The 18,593-nt window shown below is 53.4% G+C and overlaps 1 protein-coding gene across 1 annotated transcript in view; it reads right to left on the minus strand.

Moving 5' to 3' along the window:
- The window catches only part of CDH22 (cadherin 22), a 78,841-nt gene that overhangs the window by 14,174 nt on the left and 46,074 nt on the right, over positions 1–18,593 (minus strand). Inside the window, exons 5-8 of the mRNA XM_058036016.1 lie at positions 14,092–14,259; positions 12,998–13,185; positions 11,919–12,172; positions 4,727–4,863 (exon numbers count right to left, since the gene is read on the minus strand). Of these exons, the coding sequence (XP_057891999.1) occupies positions 4,727–4,863; positions 11,919–12,172; positions 12,998–13,185; positions 14,092–14,259 (747 nt within the window). The remainder of the gene's footprint in view (positions 1–4,726; positions 4,864–11,918; positions 12,173–12,997; positions 13,186–14,091; positions 14,260–18,593) is intronic.

Here is an 18,593-nt window from a genome sequence, read left to right on the forward strand (position 1 = left end):
GGCACATATCAGCTTCTTTGTATTTTGGCTGTACAATGTATATTTGAAGGTTTCCCAATGCTTTATCAACTTCCCTCATCCTTTGAGCCAGTACCTGGATTTACAGGTGGAAAAAATGAAAAATGGTTGGATGTATTTGAAAGAAGTTATCTTCAAAACATCTGAAATGTGTTTTTTGTAACAGTGGCATAAACTGATATTACGATGGTCAGAAGTGTGATTGAGATTGCTGGAGCTCATCTGTGATGAAAGGCACAAAGCACTCAACTAACAGGGGATTTACATCTGCGAGGTCAGAAACTCTGGCAGTGCTGTGTGCACGCACCCAAAATGCCAAAAGGCTCAGCAGGCAGGTCCCAGGGACAGAAAGAGAAGCAGAGAGGGTGGATGAGGCTGTGGGGTGGGTGCTGCAGGCACCTGCGATCACAGGGCTCACCTGGCCCGTGACAGAGGCCAGGGCAGCACGTGCTGGCTGGGGGCAACCGGAAGGGAAAAGAACCATCTTCCATTGCAGCCTCTCCTCGGTATTCCAGCTCAGCTGACTGACATGCAAATTAGTTTAATTATTTCTTCTTCTAAAATAAATTATATTTTGCAGTGGCTGCAATATGTTGTGTCAGGCAAAATTACATTCAATATTTTTAAACTAATTGATGTCAGCCTTGAGAAAACCTGATTGACAGCAGAGAGAAAACTAGGCTGCTACCTAAACGCTTCCCTAAATTAAAATTAAACATGCCGTTTTTCTGCATTTCCTTCAGGAGTTGGAATGCCATTAATCTGAAAAGACTGAGGAAAGAGACATGGAAAACACACAGAACAAGAGGGAGATGCTGGGAGCACAGCCGTGCAGCACGGGAGCTCCAGGCTGGTGACTGGCAGCTGCCTTTGCCAACATGGGAGGAATTATTTCAGAGCCACTGGAGCTGCTGTGCGTGGGGGACAGAGCTGTGCCCAGTGCTTCCACACTGCTGCATCTGTGGCACAGCCACCAGCGTGGCTCAGGGCTCAGCCAGACACCCTGCCCAGTGCCACACAGCAGAACAGGCAGCACTGGGACAGGGCTGGCAGGGATGGGACAGGCAGTGCCAGGATTCTGGAGCAGGAGATGGTCACAGTCCTGCTGCACAGCAACCCTCAGGCCAAGGGTTAAATGCTTCGGGGGAATCTTCATCCACATCCCAGAGTATTTCCTTATTTAATTAATCATGTAAGTAAGTAATCTCAACAGGACAATATTCTCCTCTTCAATATTCAGAAGCAAAACACCAACTTGGCCTCTCCCTGAGCTGCAGACAGCTGAGTGCTCACAGGACTGACACTGAGCAGCTCTGGGCAATGCTGTAGCTCTGCAGCAGCTCCCAGGGATGGGAAGGGATTGACAGTGCTTGGTCACCCCTGCTGTGGCAGGAGAGGAGGGGACTTGTGGCTTCTGCTGTGCCAGGATCCAGCCCTTACTCCTCCAGACCCTCACGCAATCTCACAACAAAACACTTTGCATTTTTACACACAAACATCTCCTGTGGAGCTCCAAATCCAGCAGATGCCATTTGCCCCCATCCCCACACACACCCCAAAGTGCTCAGCAGCTTCTCTGGGTCTGAGGAGAGCCCAGGAGACCCTGGGCTGCCACAGGCATCTGCAGCACCTGGAGCAGCCCAGCTCAGGGACACTGCTGGGCACAGCATCCAATCTGCTCTTCTGTGTCAAGACCAAATTGGTACAATACTGAATTCAAAATTTTTACATTAGTAAGGAAGTCAGAAGAGGCAGGAGTGGAATTTATTTCCTCACTATCTCAGCAAATTGGGAGAAGAAAATGCAGAGCAGAAGGCTGGGATGTGCCACTCTGCTCTCTAGCCCTGATGCCACGGCGCTGGGGCACAGGGTGGGTTTGGAGCTGTTGTGCAGCTCCTGCCTGCAAACCAGAGTGCTGCTGCCAAGGACAGAGCAGGGCATGCCAGGGGTGTGACTTGTCTGACAGGTGGCTGTATCAGAGGCTGGAGCTGAAAACGTGGTCCCCAGCTGAGGGGAAGCAAAGTGGAAGCAGCAGTTAAGCCAAGTAACATAAATGGCTCTCACCTCTCCTGAGTCCTGCCCAAACTCAGCAGCATGAGAGTCATTAAATTGCATCCAAACACAATGCTCTGATTAAAGCCAGTCTCCAGCAGGAAGATTTATCATCTCAATTACCAGCAGTGGACACAGCAGTCAAGGCCTCATCATTTTACATGAGCAAAGAGGAAAACAGGAAGAGAATCACTAATATTAGCCCAAGGAAGGTAAACAGCTTGCGAGGGAGATGAAGATTTATCTGTGGAAACGCTTGGCCTGGTCCCAGGGCAGATTAGCTGAACAGCCCCCATGCTTCCTGCTGGCTGCCATGCTGCAGGCCAGGCACTCTGCTGGTCCTGGCAGCTCCTGCTGGGGGACAGAGCTGCCCTTGCTCCTCATGGTAACACTGGGGAGCCCAGAGAGCTCTTGGGCACAGCTGGGCACCTGCTGCAGCTTTTCTTACTGCTTCCAGGGGCAAATATACTCTGACAGCCACAGGTGGGAAATAACCTGGACACGAGCTCTGTTGCAGGATCAGCAGTGGGTGCCAGACGGGGCTCTCCAGGGAGGGGGCACAGCTCCTGTTTGGAGCTGCTGAGCCCCAAAAGCTGCCTGTGGGAACAAGTGCTGCCTGTGGGGCTGGGCAGTGACACAGCCAGTGACACAGCCAGTGGGGCTGGCTGTCCTTCAGCCTGCAGGGGTCAAACCCTGCCCAGGACAGCCCTGACAGCAGACCAGGAGGGGCAGCTCAAAGAGGCCACAGGGATGCAATATCTTGTTGCAACACACTCCAGGCCATGTTACTGATGCCATGGGAATCAAGTGAGCCCTGGCACCACGGGAATTGAGTACAGTTTCCCACCAGCCCCAATGAGCTGAGGCACATTCCTGAGCAGCAGGACTCCCACTGGGTTTGTTCCATTCCTCCTGCCAAGTTTACATCTCACTGAGGACAGAGACTATGTGACCACTTGCCTCTGATGGAGTTGGTGATGTCCAGCCCTGTGGCACCCAGCTGCACCCCACAGACACCTGTGTGCCAGGCACTGCTCTCCTGGGTGTGCTGCTGCCCTGCATTCCCCACTCCCACTGCAGGGCTGATCCCACTGCACCAGGCACATCCTGACAGCTGCTGCACAGCCCTGCTCCCAAACCCCTCCATCACTCACAAGGCTGTACCTTTACAACTGCCCTTTCCACCAGAGGATCCAGACATAAATTGTACTTTAAATTCAATATCAGTCATTAATATTTCATGATTACAAAACGTCGAGGATAATGTCACTGGGAAGAATGTCTGGGCAGCTAAAACGGATGAGTCAGAGCTCACCATGGGAGAAGTCAGAGCACTGAAGAGTCTCCCTGGCTTTTGAAGCAATCCAGCCTGACAGGCTTCCCTGCCAGAGGGGAGCTGCAGCATTTACTGACTTGTTCTGAAATCCTAGCCACAGCGTGTAAATATTGTCCTTCTGATTCTTGTCACCTCACGTTTGCTCTGGATGCTGAGTTGTGCTGCAGTGCTGCCATCCCCGCTCCCTGCAGAGCCTCCCCATGGAGCCCCAGCACAGGGCACAGCTGGGCTGCCCTTCCTGGGATGTGCCCAGGCAGGGCTCACAACAGGGCCACAGCCAAGGAGAGCAGGGGTCACTGCCCTCACCCAGCACAGAGCAATGGCACAGGGAGGCACTGGGATGCACCATGGAGGCACAGATGTCCCTTCTGGGCACTGGGGGTCTGGCCAGGGCCACTGACCCTTCCTCTCTAGGGCTACAGGGCCTGTGCCCTCACCTGGCCAGAGTGGGTAGCAGGATGTGACCTCTGGGACCCAAGTCAGGCCTTGACCTGGCTCCTTGAACATGAACACTCAAGAATGAGCAGAGAAACACTCAGAACAAAGCCTGAGAAGGCTCCTGCCCACAGGCAGACAATCTTGGCATATGTCAGCAGGGGTAAGGAGGTGCTCTGCAGTCCCAGCAGCTCCCTGGTACCCACTGCAGGGCAGAGGCAGAGCACAGCAGGGCCCAGGCTACCCTGGTGACTTGCACCTCCAAAAGATGGAAAACTTTGAAGAATATGGCAATGCCTTTCTGTTTCCCAGCATGATGCCTGGAACATTCTGCTCCCACAGTCCCTTCCCACTGTTGCATCCCAGGATCTCCCATCCATTCCTTCTGTGCCAAGCCTGCACCACTCCAGGCATCCAGAGCTCCACACCCAGGTGCAGGTACAGCCTGTGAATCCCAAACTCTGAGAGCTCTGGCAGAAGCAAGGGCTGACAGTCCTGCAGTGCCACAGGGCTCCAGCTGAGGGGACATCCAATCCACCAGGGCACAGGACTGATGTGGGGGAGGCAGTGATGTGAGCACAGCCCCCCGGGAGCCCCCGGTGCTGCTCAGCAGGTGTGAGTGCAGGCAGCAAGCTGTGCAGGGATGACTGGCAGGGATGGCGCAGAGATAACACAAATTTGATTAGTGTTCATCAAATATACTATTCGACCATGCTCCCTTATTAATGCTCAGCTCAGGAAGAGTATTTTTAGGTTGTCTAGGGAGATGTCAGACTCAGTGCTGCTGCATTTATTTTTCTTTTTTACTTCGGTGTTGATTAACACTCGCGTTTGGGCAGCACCCAGATTCCTCCTCCTGCCCCACACAGCATCCCTGCATCTCACCTGCCTCCATGGCCAGGACAGTGATGTTGTGCCACCCTGCTGTCTCCCGGTCCAGGACCTTTCCTGTGACAATTGCCCCCGTTTTGGCATCGATGTCGAAGATCCTCTCGGCGTCGGTGCTGCGGTCGATGGCGTACCTGGGACCAGGCAAAGGGAAACCATGAGCAGCTGGAGGTGCCCACCCTTACCAGCAGCCCCAGGGTACTGGAATCCAGCACCACAGGCCCTGTGGCTCTGCTCTTCTTGTCCTGGGTTGCAGCATGGTAAAGGAAGGCCACATCTCTACCAGGCTGCAAGCCCAGAGCATTCAACTAAAATTTGAGTGTGGCTTTTGGTGCATAAAGTGGAGCTGTGCACAGACTTTAGACAAGGGGAAAAGCCTGCTCTGATGGGAGCCTTAAGCTTTGGATAGACAGAGCAATACAAACACTGTGGGCTGTAACTTCACCTGTGACTCTGGGAAGCCCCAGTGCTGTAGGCTCAGGAAAAGCGTGAACCAAAGTGAAGGTGGGCACCCCTGCTCGAGGAGCCCATCCCACCTAACACCCTCTGTGCTGCTCCTGCCCCTGCATCCTCAGGTGAGACACCCAGAGGGCAGGACACAGGAGGCTGTCAGCCACAGCTGCAGACACCTCAACTGCAGCTGCAGTGGCACAAAGCACAGGCTCTGGGCTGACCATGTGTAGCTGGGGCAGCAATCCTGGCAGCAGAGCAATGGGCAGCAGCCAGCATCCCCTCATCAACACAGCACAGCACGCCAGCAGCCCCAAGATTTGCCCTATTTTGGGCTTCCTGTCCCACAAGGAACAGGCTGATGAGCTCCTCCAGCTCTGGCCGTGTCCAGCTGCCCAGCAGAGACCCCTCACAGGCAGCTCTCACTCTGCTCATTGTGCTGCCCCAGTGCTGCCCCAAACAGCCCCTCCTGAGGGAGGAACCCACAGACTCCGTGGGCCACCTCCAGAGAGCACAACTCCCATTCTCCCCAAGGGCAGCCCCACAGCCCACGAGGAGTCAGACACCAGGTTTGGCCCTCAGCCTTCACCAGGACACCATAAATCCACGTCCCAGTGGTCTGTCCTGCATTTCCAGCCATTACACATGGAATGGAGCAAGCCAACAGTAAATCAGGGCACAATGAGGTGTGAGATGCTGAAGGAAAGGGCTGGAAGGGAAGTCTGATCCAGCTGAGGCTGTTGAGCACAGCCATAGCACAAATAACAGAAACCACCACTGCAATCAGAATTAGAAATCCAGAAGGCCTGCAAATCACAAACAATACAGCATAATGTTATTGTGTACAGCATCTTTCACACACACTGAATCCCAGAGTGCTTCACAGAATTAAATAATACAAGACAGCAAAGACTACAAAGGATAAATTACCAAAAGCAGGGCTGTGAATAAATTAAAGCCTTCAGTCACATGTCCAACCACAGAAGGAAGATAAATGTAGGGACAAAGCAAACTGGAAAGCTGGTGAGGAAGGACTGAGAGGCCACAGTGGACAGGAGCAGAGCAGGACAGGCTCCAGCCTGGCAGCAGGTTCAGGACAGGGGAAGTGCTCCATGTGCTGCAGAGGAGTTTTCCAGCTGTGGGTGCATCACCCACATGGCTCACAGCCAAGGAACATCAGCTCACCTTCTTCATGACCCTGTGCTGCCCTGCCCCATGCCCTGGGATGGGACCAGCTGCAGATGGGAGTGCCTCTGGCAGAGCCCCTGCCCATCCACACAGCTCTGATGGAGCACACAAAAAGGCATTCCTGCAGTTTAACATGTTACACAGTACCAGATTACATTTCCTAGCTCTCTTCCTTTCAGACAGATGGGGAGATGAGAGAGTAAATACAACAGCACTTGCTTGTAGCCAAATAAAAACATTCAAAAGCCACTATCTAAATTTACTTGCACCCAGCCACCACCTAGTACTTATGCAGCTGAATTCCTCCTGCCCCCTTGCATCTAGAGGTGATGGACATCTCCCACACAAAGCCAGGTACCAGCTCATGTATCTCAAAACAGCTACCAGGGACTGCCTGCATTTTCTGCCCCAACTCCCAGCTGGCAGCAGATCTTTTACAGGCACACAGCCAACTCCAAAAGGGACAGTGACACTGTCTTGGCATGTACTGCAGCCTCTCATCCACTCTGTTCACTCACTGCAAAGGAAAAGGAGAGGTATGGCCGCTCTGAATTGTGCAAATCAGTCCAATGTTCTGCTGGGAAGAGGAACAGAAACTGGGATGACAACACCTGATACCTTTCCAACAGCATAACCAGTTCTATATAACTGCTTCCATTGTTCTCCCACACCCCCTGACCTCAAACATGTCCTGCCTTCCACTCCACTTCTTCATGCTGTTAAGTTCAAGATGGTACTTCACCCTCCCCATGGCTTCCCTGCCTCTCAGAGAAGCACATGCCTGTTTTAATCACACTTCTGTCATAAACAGAGACATCTGCAAAAAAAAAAAAAAATCTACACAGAAAAACCCAGTTAGTGATGGGAGACACCCCCAGGCCTGGACACATCTGACAGGGCTGCCCAGCCAGAGGGCAGGAGGATGGAAGGGAGTGTTCAGGATAATCCACTGGATCCTGTTCTTATGCCTCTCATAGCTTTGCTGCTGAGGATGTCCTGTCCCTTCTGCATGGTCTGTTTGGGACATGCTGCCTGTACCCCATGGCCAGGCACAAACCAAACCACAACTCTGATCCCTTTGGCACCACTGCCACAGAGACATGTCACCTTCTCAGTATGCCCTAGGGAAGGAGACAGAGCTCAGCAAACTGCCAGGGCAGGGCTGACTGTGCTGCCACTGTCTGTGACTGTGGAGGTGGCCAGTCCAGCTGGGTCTGCAGTTCCCACAGGCCATGGGTGCTCTGGGTGTGGGGAAGTAGCTTTGTTATTCCAGGTCATGTTGATTGGGCTGGAGTTTGGCATCAAGATGATCTGGTACTAACAGACATCTTTCAGGTGTAAGCTGAATGCTTCTGTTTAAGCTGTCTTGGTAACCTAAGTAGGTAGCCATGCTTTGGAGTGCTGGGCAGCTGTGGGAGCTGGGGACTGGAAAGGTGGCACAGGGATGCCCATCAAGCCCTGAAAGAAGCTGCTCAGAGCTGCAGATCTCACAGCAGAGCTCACCTCCCAACAGCTTCCACTTCACCCCATGCTGGAGTGAGCAGGGCTTTGCTGGGCTCACTCACATCATTTGTGCAACACAACCTTCACCACCAGCCTCTCCACCTCTACTCCAGCTTCATATTCACCCTTCCCACTGCAGTCCAACAGTGCTTCTCACCTGGGAAGAGGCAGCATTTAATCCCTCCTCCTCCAGGTGCTCAGAGTCAGGACTTGTGCTCATGTCTCCTGCAGCTGGCTGGTGCTCTGGAGCTGCAGTCCCCAGCTCTGATTGGGATGCAGACCTTGTACTCCATTTCCCTCTCTTCCTGCTGGCACTGCCTCTTGGTCTGGATGTTACAAGTGACTGTTTAATTTCAACAGCTTTCCCCGCGCTCATCTTTCCCATGAATGCGTTTCTCAAGCAGTTTGTTTCACTTTTCCCCTGAACACAACAAGAAGCACATTTTATGCCATGTGTTTTGTTAATAGGGAGCTTTTCAAACACTGTATGAAAAGCTTTTTGTTGTGTTTGTTTTTTCCTCCTTTCCCTTTTGTATTGAAGCAGGTTGTAGTTCTTGCTGTGCTGTTGGAGTCTATAAAATGCCCATGTCCAACACGTGTCTCCAGATTTTGTGAATGCCAAACAAGAATATCTCTGAGAACCTTAAATCCCAAGCAACATCTTCCCAGTGCTGATAAAGCCTGGAATGCACACAATCAGAGCACAGGCTCCCACTGCAGAGAGAGAAACAAAAGGCTCCCATACAAACAGCCTCACACACACAGACAGTCTATCACTGTATTACTTCATACAATGGCTCAGCTGAGAAAAACTGCACTGTGCCCAGAAAACACACAGCTAAAGCCAAAAAGCCAACTGGAAACTAATTTTTTTTTTCTGAAAAGAAACAGTTCCAGTCTTTGATAGGGAAAAAACCCAAGGATGGAATAAAATAAAAAGAACTGGACCTTTAGGAGGGCATTTCCCACACTGGTACCACGGAGGGTTTTGTGCTCCACAGAGGGTTCATAGAGCTGCTTGGCCATGCAGAGCTCAGCACAGCTCCCTGCTCAGGCACTGGTGTCACTGGGAGGGTGTGAGAGACGGGCCCATTCTCTGAGAGATGGGCTGATCTCCAGGGGCCTCCCACAGCCAAGGCAAGCAGCTGCCAGGGGCTCTGCAGGCAGCACAGTGAGCTCTGTGCAGCTGGAGTGAGGCAGTGAGGAGGTGCCTCAGGGACACCCCTTCAACCCTCACATCTTTGTGACAGGTCACTGAGACCCAGTGCAGCTTGTGGGAAGGGATTTGTTCTCAAACCAAGCGGCTGCATCCCGTGGATCACCAGGAAGGCCGGGGAACATCAGCTGGAATGTGCCTCCAGCAGTTGCTTTGGGCAGTGCAGCAGGAGTCGCACAGCCTTGCTCCTGCTGGCCTGGGGCTGGAAACAAAAAGCCAAGGGCACCTCCCTTCCCGTTTGGCTAAAAATACCTCCTAAACCTTGTTACTGGCAGCCTGGTGTCAGCAGGACCTGGAAACCCTGACGGAGCTGATTTCTGCTCTGCTGTCTCTGGCAATCCTTGTTCTTTGCTGCCTCAAGGGGAGAGTGCATCTCGCTGTGACAGAAGTGGTGGCTGTCCCTGTTCACAGGCAGAGCCAGCACACAGGCCCGAGTCCGGAGAGCAGCCCAGCCCTGCCTCTGCTCCCAGACGAGGAGCAGAAGTTAAAGGGATCCACTGAACTGCAGCATCTTCAAAGGGCTCATACCAACTTCAAGGCACTGAGGATCAAATGCTGGTCGTGCCGCCAGGACCAGGTGCTCTCTGATGTATCAGAGGTGAAGCACAAGTGCTGGCTTCTTGTGACTGAACTTCTGAGCAGCACACTTGAAACGAGAGGGGACTTAGTGCCTCTCCTGCTGACGGGTTAGTGTCACATCCTGGTGCTGCAGGGTGCTGGCATTAATGTCTGTGCACTGCTTTGAAGCTGTTAACAGCTGCCTACGCAGCAAAGTATTTTATTAAATTACCTGGCTAGCCAGAGGACAGGGAAGCAGGAGAGATCCAACTCCACCTTCCTCTTGCATTGGTGCTGCATCAGCACGACCAACAGCAACCTGCAGCTCCACTTGGTACGTGTTAAATGTCTGTGAAGGCTCACCCTGCTGCACTGCCACTGCTCACGACAGCGGGGACTGCAGCACCAGGACTGAAGGGATGGACCACGTCCCACAGGGCAGCAGGGGGGACACAGGATGAGCTACCTGCCTGGGGACAGCTGGAGGCACGACACGCATTTGAATGCATCAGCCCTGACAAGGGAAAACACATGGCAATTCCCAAATGGCAATTCCCAAGCTGCAGCAGATGCCTGGGAGTCCTGTTGGCTGGGTCCTTGTGTCTGAGCACGAGGCATTGCCTTGCCAGCACCGAGCTCACTGCAGGAGAGACTCCCAAAGTGAAGTTTGGGCTCTCAGCATCTCATTCCTGCCCAGTACTTGAATCTGCTTCTCTCTGGTCCAAGTCTCCAGTGCCTTCTGTACAGCATTAAGAGCTTCCCTTCACTGCTTTCTTTTGGTCTGTCTGCAAACAATGCAGCAAGCTCCACAGGGAAGCAGCACAAAGAACAAGACAAAGCAAGAAAAAGAATAGTTCTGTCCCCAAGGTCCCTTTTCTACAATTACAGATCAGAAAGTAAAATCTATGTTCTGCAGCACTGCTAGGAACAGTCAAGTGAAAAAGCACATGCACATGTGCACACACACAGGTATGTGGGCACACCACTCTCCTGCAGGGTGTGTGCTGACAGACACATGCTCAGGGACAATAAAAAAAGAAATCAGACATGTAGCCTGACTGGAGAGGGACTGGAGAGTCATGGGATGAAGTGAGCAGAGATGTGTTGAGAACACATTCAGCACTCAGCAGCCATGAGTGCAAGTGGTGCAGCACTCACATACACAGTTCCTGGCACACCAAGGCTGATTTCAGTCACATTCCCCCCAAAGTCAACTTTGAGCATCCAGCCTTGTGACACAGTACTCTCTGCTAGCTGCCAGGCATCTGTAGATGGCAGCTTTCCATGTGTAAATGCATTTCTGAGCTTTCTAATCATCATAGTCTTTGTTTGCATGAGGATCAGGAGATCCTCCTCACCCCACCAGGAAACAGAAACCCACGGCTGCACAGCACCGAGCTCAGTGCCCCAGACAGGCACTGGGGAACATCACTGAATGCAGCCAGGTGCTGTAGCTGAGCCCTCGGTGGCCTGTCCCCCTCCAGCCCACATCCCCATCCCTGTCCCTCCCTGCAGGGCTGGCTCCCTGCAGAGCTCTCAGTCACAGCCAGTGCTGCTCCCTGGAAGTGAGCGGCCCCGCCGGCACCTGGCACCAGAACACACATTTCAAGGAAATTTTCCACACGTTGAGGATGTTTTCTGAACACCAGATTTCCAACCCAACTGCTCGTGACTCAGGCCAGTTGGCAGGGCCAGAAGGCTGCTTTGTGCCTTAGGTAATAACAATTTAACAAGGTAACAATCTCTTTAGCCACAAATTAAATGGAAATGGGAAATGTCCTGTGCAGATAAGCTGCTGCCTGGATTATGTCCCCTGCCCAAATATAAACTCCTCTGATCTTTGATCCTATGCACACATGCACGCACACAGAGCTGGGCTGCACCTCCCAAGCCTCACCTCATTTCTCACCCTTCACCACCGTCCTCCTGCCACTCCTGCTGTCAGGTGCCACTGCAGATACCTTGCTGTCAGCAGCAAGGACACACAAGCATCACCCAGCCACCTTCCCTGGCACTCCCTTGAGCTCACAAAGCTGTCACCTGTCAGTGACGTATCTGCCACCTGAGACACCGTTGTGCATGGGCTGCCACTCACCTGCCAGCTGCCTGTCCCATGACACACACACTGGCCACCCATACAGCCCTTGCCTCTTTCACCTGCACTCTCCCACCCTCTCTGCCCCAGCCATGAGCCCTCCCAGGCCAGGTGTCCCCTGCAGGTGTCCCCATGCCCTGTGCTGGACTGGCTGATGTGAGGGTGGGATGGTGCTTTACCGGACAGGGTGATTCGCTGTGTCCGGGTCCAGGGCAGTGACCACCCCCACGACAGAGCCCACGTGGGCATCCTCCTGCACCTCCAGCAGGTTGGAGGGGGGCCGGAACTCGGGGGGCTCGTCCACGTCCAGCACTGAGACCCTCACGATGGTCTGGTCCCGAAAGGTGCCCAGGTCCACGAACCGCGGGTCCACAAACTTGTTGAGGGCCTCCACCACCACAGTGTGCACTTTCTTTGACTCGTAGTCAAGAGGCTGGGGAAGAGGGAAGGGAACAGGGTAAGCCACAGCCAGCCCAAGGAGCCCTCTGCTGCTCCTTCCTTCACCGGAGACATTGGGGCAGCCCTAGAGCCACTAGAGCCACCTGCTCCCAAGGCTGGGCGCTTCTGCTTTGCCCTTCTGCCAGCAGCACCCACACAAAGGGGGCAGGAGGAAGCAGAAGCCTCCATCCCACTCCCCTCAGGGCCCCCAACAGGGTGCCCAAGCTGTGAGCAGCCAGGATTCACTAGGAAGACAGCACAGTGTGTGCTGCACATGAGCGAGTTTTCATCATTAATCACCCTGCTCTTATTTCTACAGGGGAGGCAAGCTGCATACAGTGGCCTTGAAGAACAATCATTCTTTCCTGCCTGCACCAAGTATTTGCTTGATTGTTTTTGCCACCAAAAGCAGATACAGTTAAAGTGCTGCTGGTCAGGTACAGGAATTAGGTAGGCATTTTTCTCCTCTAACAGGTGCTATCAATAACAGCTGTAAGCATTCCTCCCCATAGTCCTATGCATGGTGCCTCCTCTGCACAGCTCACTGCTTCACTGCCACCCCCAAGCCACCCTGGGGGGCTCCAGCAAGCACTCTGTGCTGTTCCTTTTCTGTATTTCCTCCCAGACACAGCCCAGTGTTTTGCCATGCAGGCAGAGCAGAGACAGGTCTCTTCCTGCATCAGCAGGCACAAAAATGCAGCTGCTACTGCTGGAGCAGCACTCAGAGCATTTTCTTCAACTCTGATTCAACAGCAGCAGTCCCCAAAGGAAAGGGTCCTCCTAGGGAGCTGTGCCCTCCCTAGTCAATCACCACTCTCACCTTCTGCACTGTGATGACAGCCTCTTGGGTATTGCTGTCCGTGGTGACTTTGAACATCTCCACCCCTTCCTCATCCTTCACTTGGTATGTCATGTCCGTGTTCTCCCCAACGTCAGAGTCCTCTGCCTTCACCCTCCCGATGGCAGTGCCCACGGGGGCCGTCTCCACAATGCTGAACTGGTACATCTCTGCAGGAGAAATGGGCACCAAGGTCACTGCTCCTGCCTCTGAACTGCCCCCCACCCTCCACACACTTCCCTGGGGCACCTTTGGGCTGGGAGGGCTGCTCAAACCCCACCGTGCCCACAGTCCAGAATGCCCCAACGGGACAAGTAAATACAGCCAAAAACAAGGGCTGAAGGAAGATAACTGGGGAGCACTGACATTGCAGGTGCTGTGTGAAGTAAGGGCTGATTTCTCTGCGTGGACACTGCCCTGCAATCAGTGCTCTCTGATTCCTTGCAAAGATTCTTTTGCAATTTCTGATTTCTGGGAGATGCAGTCCAAGAGCTGAGCCTCCCCCAGCTGCAGCCCCTTCCCTGGCCTGCCAGCCTTAAGCTGCTAGAGAGCACTGCAGAGCCCTCACAGCCCACCCCTCACAGCAGCATCACCCTGCACCTTGCCTGGGCAGGGTCCCAGATCAGACACCAGCACCAGCCACAGGCCACTGGCAGCAGGTTGGAATACAGAGCTGTGCTGTGACAAGGCTGCTGTCCCTGAGCAGTGTCACTGTCCTTGCACTGGGCAGGGGTGTGACAAGGTCTCGCACAGCAGCCAGGAGGGGCCAGGCCAGCAGCCAAGCTCCCAGGGGACAGCAGCATGGTGGACCTTGCTGGCTTCCAGCTGCTTGGAAGGGCTCAGGAAAGGGCTGGGCCTGCTCTCCTGCCATGCAAGCCATGCTTGCTTCCAGGCCCTGCACTGGGGCAGAGATCTGGCACCCAGGCAGGGACACCTCCAGACCCAGGAGCTGTGTGTGCCATGGTTCCTGGTTATTGTCACCCTGCGGTGGCCAGGCTGGCTCAGCCTCAGGTTCCACTCCAGCACCCAGAGGAAGCAGGACATGCCCCAGCGCCCCCCAGGGCAGCAGCACTCACTCTGAGGGAAGCGTGGCGGGTTGTCGTTGACATCAGTGACCACGATGGTGACGGTGGTGGATCCTGAGAGCCCCCCCAGCTGCCCTGCCATGTCTGTGGCACGGATCACCACCTCATAGCGGTCCTGCGTCTCGCGGTCCAGGTCTGCCACGGCCGTGCGGATCACACCTGCAAACAGCAGCACATGAGCACAGAGCTGTCACAGGGCAGTCACAGAGCCACACGCAGCCTGGGGCTGGAAGGGCTTGCTGGAGATTACTTTGGACAAGATCCAGACCTGGATCAGCTGGATCTCCCTCTTCACATGGGGCAGATGCTCCAATATTGCACCAACCTTAAGGGCCTTCCCTGGGCTCACTCTGGTATCCCACAGAATCACATCTGGTGTCAGGCACAGCACCTGCATCTCACCAGTGCACAGAAGAAGGCACTGTCACCCCCCTTCACACTGTCCCCAGCCCCAGCCCTGGTGCTGCTGGCCAGCTCTGCTGCAGGAACACACTGCTGGCCACAGCCAGTGCCTGCTGAACCCCTCTGCAAGAGGTCATGTCAGCAAAAGCCAACTAAGGGGAGAGAAGGGCACCGAGGGGGAGAAGAACAAGCCCAGGAGGTTGTCAGCCAGCCAGAAACATCCCAAAAATCCTCCTGAAGCCCAGGGGTGGCCACAGGCCCAACCTGCTCCCAGCAAGTCTCCTCATGAAGCGTGAAAGAGTCCCAAGTGCTGCTTTTCCTGTGGGCTATTGCAGCTCCCACTGGGTTAAACCCTGGCACAGAGGAGGTCTGTGCTTTCCTCCAGGGTGACTGGGAGCTGGGTGGAAGATCTGTGGAGGTCAGAGGGGGCAGGAGTCACAGGAAGAGAGGACTCATCCTCACCCCCATCCAAATGCGGGGGCTGTGCTGGGGCCAGCCTCGAGGTCTGCTCTGTAAAAACCCAGGCTGAGTCACAAAACCCCTCTGGCACACATCTGCAACAGCCCACTTGTCCTGATCTGCTGAGCAGGAGCCAGGCTTGCTGCAGCACCCCTCACAGAACAGGGGTGCCCCTGCCCAGGCTCCATCTACAACGTGCCATGGCCTGGGCACATCTCGGGGGGAATTGTGTGATTTGGAGAATGGAGGTGTGGGCAGCACATTTCTAAAAGTCTGTCTGCACAAAACCCCTTATTTACAAGTGTCCTTCTAAGTTAAGGAGACCAGAGGCAACAAAACACATGCTCTGTGTCAGAGAATGCACTGGAGCTTAACAAAATGAATGGTGTGGTAGTACTTCTTACAAAAGTAACTCTCTTAAAACCTGTGTTTATAGGTCTCCAGTATTCATCTGGGATTGGGGAAATGGCCAGGACTAAAATATAAAGGAATGTAAAGCAAGAAACAAAGAGCAGTAAAAGCCTGAAAACTCTGTGCATGGCAGAAATTATCTGTCACCCACGACTGTTTCATTTAAATGGAAACAAAGTAGGGAAAAAAAATTGAGGATGAAAGAAAGAAAGAAAAGACTCTGGTCTGAAGTGGCAGCAGAGTCAGGAAGGAAGGAGTGCTACATGGATACAAGGTCATCAGCACCACATTCCAGTCCCACTGTACCAGCAGCAGCCCATAATAGACAGGAATCATCTTAAAATCCCTTCCAGCTCAGTTCTTTAACATTCCCACAGATTTAGACATTGGTTTATGTTTTTGTAAATCCTCTCTCTTCCAGCGTTTTCTGTTTAACTATCAGCTTTACCTCCTCCTACTGTGAACTGCAAATTCATCTCTGCTTTGTTTCACCACTAATCCTGCCTGGTGCTAGGGACAGACTGGAGGAGGCTGCTGGAAAGGGTCCCCAGTGAGGGCTCTGACCCAGGGGGAACAGGCAGCTCCCCTCTTGCTGAACAAACAGCAGAGAACCATCCGGTGGTCTGAGCACCTTGCAATCCATTTGCTGATGTGCAGCACATCGAGCAGTGCTGGAGCATCAAAGGTCCAAGCAGAGGGGGAGCTGAGTTCCAGCAGGCTGCAAGGAGCCAAGGTATGGTACAGGGATAGACCCCAAGGCTACCAGGTATCTTTAATCCACAGCCAGCAGGTTTCCAGTGTCCCCATCCATGTGTCTGCTGTGGCCTTGGGCACCTCCAGACCAGGGCTCACACCATGGAGCCACTGGTGCTGTGGCCCAAGGGCAGCCAGAAATGCCACTGAGCTGGGAGGATGAAATTCCTCCCCCTCGCCCTTTGCATGACATTACAGGTGCAGGCAAAACTGTTCAGGAGACATTTATCACTCCTTCCTTTGTGAAACTAGCAATTATCCCAATGATTAGCATTGTTAGGATTTATTATAAAGACATAACCACCATTTCAGATCGTTGCCATTCTCCAGCTCTCATGGATGGGCACAATTATCACCCAGCCTGCCATGTCCCTCTGTCACTTCAGGTTCTGTAATTACCTGGACTCTCCTGCCTTCAGCCCCATAGATAAGGGAGCAGGTCTGAACTCAGATCAGGTAGGACTGTTAATCACTGCAGAAACAAACCCTTGGTAGTGGCTGCACCACCAGGATGTCCTGATCCAACACAGAGGTTGTAAACCTCCCCACTGATACGGGCTCTCAGAGGAGACTGTGCTGTTATCCCTGGGGTAGCTTGGTCCATTAATCGATTGTATTGGGTCTGGGTGCTATCAGCACCTTGAGGGGTTGCTCTCAGTCTAGAGGTGTGGTCTAATTTTTGTAGGTTTTGTTTTACTCCAAGGTCGCGCCAACCACAAGCAGACCAGTGGTTTATGAGTGAGTGAAGCCAGGATAGGCACAATTATCACCCAGCCTCCTTTGTCCCTCTGTCACTTCAGGTTCTGTAATTACCTGGACCCTCCTGCCTTCAGCCCCACAGATAAGGGAGCAGGTGATTATCCTGTGAGGGGGCCCAGGGTGTGCTCTGACCCCCTCATTCACCTGCTCTGCTCAGAGGGAGCTGTTCAGACCCTCACACAGTGAGGCAGAGGGGATGCAGGAAATGAGGGAAGGACCCATCCCAGCACGGATGGCACCCTCCCACTTGGGCCAGCCCTGCACAAAGCCCCAGGGCTCAGGGGCCAGCCCAGCTGCTCGTGCTGACAGGCCCTTCCTGCCACCCCACCGTGAATACAAACCCCTTATTTCTGGGCAAGCACTGTCTCATTGAAATTTAAGCAATTCTGTTAATTAACGGGGTCTGAAGCATTTTATAATGAAAATGATTCATGTCAGCACAATAGTGATGAATTGGGATGAGAGGAAAAAAGCTCATGCATTCACCAAGGCTGTAATGACTTAACTGAGCTGCTCGTAATGATATAGCTCATAATATGCCATGCAGGATGGGAGGAAAGTGCTCAGGCACTTCCCAGAACACCTCCAAGGTCACTCGTCCCAACAGGGAGCAAGTCCAGGCTGTTTGGCACATGCAGAGTGGGGCCAATGTCCCCAGCCAGCTCCTGTTCCTCCAGCAGCACAAGGCAGACAAAATCTCTGCCTGTGGTAGGGGTGGAGACTGATCAGAAACTCCCTCTCATGGTGTGGTGTGCCCAGTCCATCCTGGAAAGGGGGGGATCTGCTGCAGACAGACTGCCAGACCTCCAGGAGCCCATCAGGACTGTCCCTGGGATGCTATTCCCAAATGGCAGGGGCCACACCAGGCCACCAGCCCGAGTCAGGCTGGCTTTGTCTCCTAGGCTGAGGCACCTCTCACCATTTGCTGATGGCTGTGGCAGATCAGGGTCTCCACACGTGCTCCACACCCATGTGGCACTAAGGGCACTGCCTCAAACACTTACCAGCAGCAAACCCACATGGTCCCATCCTCCAGAGCCAAGATAGCTCCCAAAACCTGGCCCCCAGGGACTCTGCAAAGGAGCTGCAAGGGATGGAGACACAGACTTTCCTTCCTCAAGGCTGTACAGAGAGCACAGAAAAGCCATTGCTATCATCTCCCAAGATTCACCTTCTTTCCAGCTGGAAAAACTGACAAACTTTGTCTTTCCCAGACACTGCTAACAAAGCAAGAACAACCTCGAGCTCAGACTTGTCTGCCCCATTCTTGTCACTATCTGTTACAGCTGAATAATGCGGACACGTGGTGGCATACCCTCTGGTGCAAGGCACATGTGGCTTTCCAGCATGATCCAGATTAATCAGTATAATTACCAGGCAAGGGGACACTTAGAGCATCACATAAATACCACAGAATCTGCTCCAACAGCAGACTCTCTTTGGGTGACAAAAACAAAGCAGGACAAAGCACTCAGCAGGTAACTGCCTTCCAGGAATCCCATCATGATGGGCTTTGCTCTGCTCTCAGGTGCCTCTAGGTCAGATGTCCACATCCTCAGAGGCTGCCTGGACAAGGCACCTTCCAGCTGAGGGCAGAAGGAGAAATAAGCCCGAAAGTCGTGGAGTAACCAACAGGGACCTGTCCTGAGGAGGCTCCTGATCCATCACAGCTCAAAGCAGGAAGTCCTCAAAGGCAGATGAGATTACCT

This window comes from Melospiza georgiana, chromosome 17 (genome assembly GCF_028018845.1).
Source record: "Melospiza georgiana isolate bMelGeo1 chromosome 17, bMelGeo1.pri, whole genome shotgun sequence".
Lineage (NCBI taxonomy): Eukaryota > Metazoa > Chordata > Aves > Passeriformes > Passerellidae > Melospiza > Melospiza georgiana.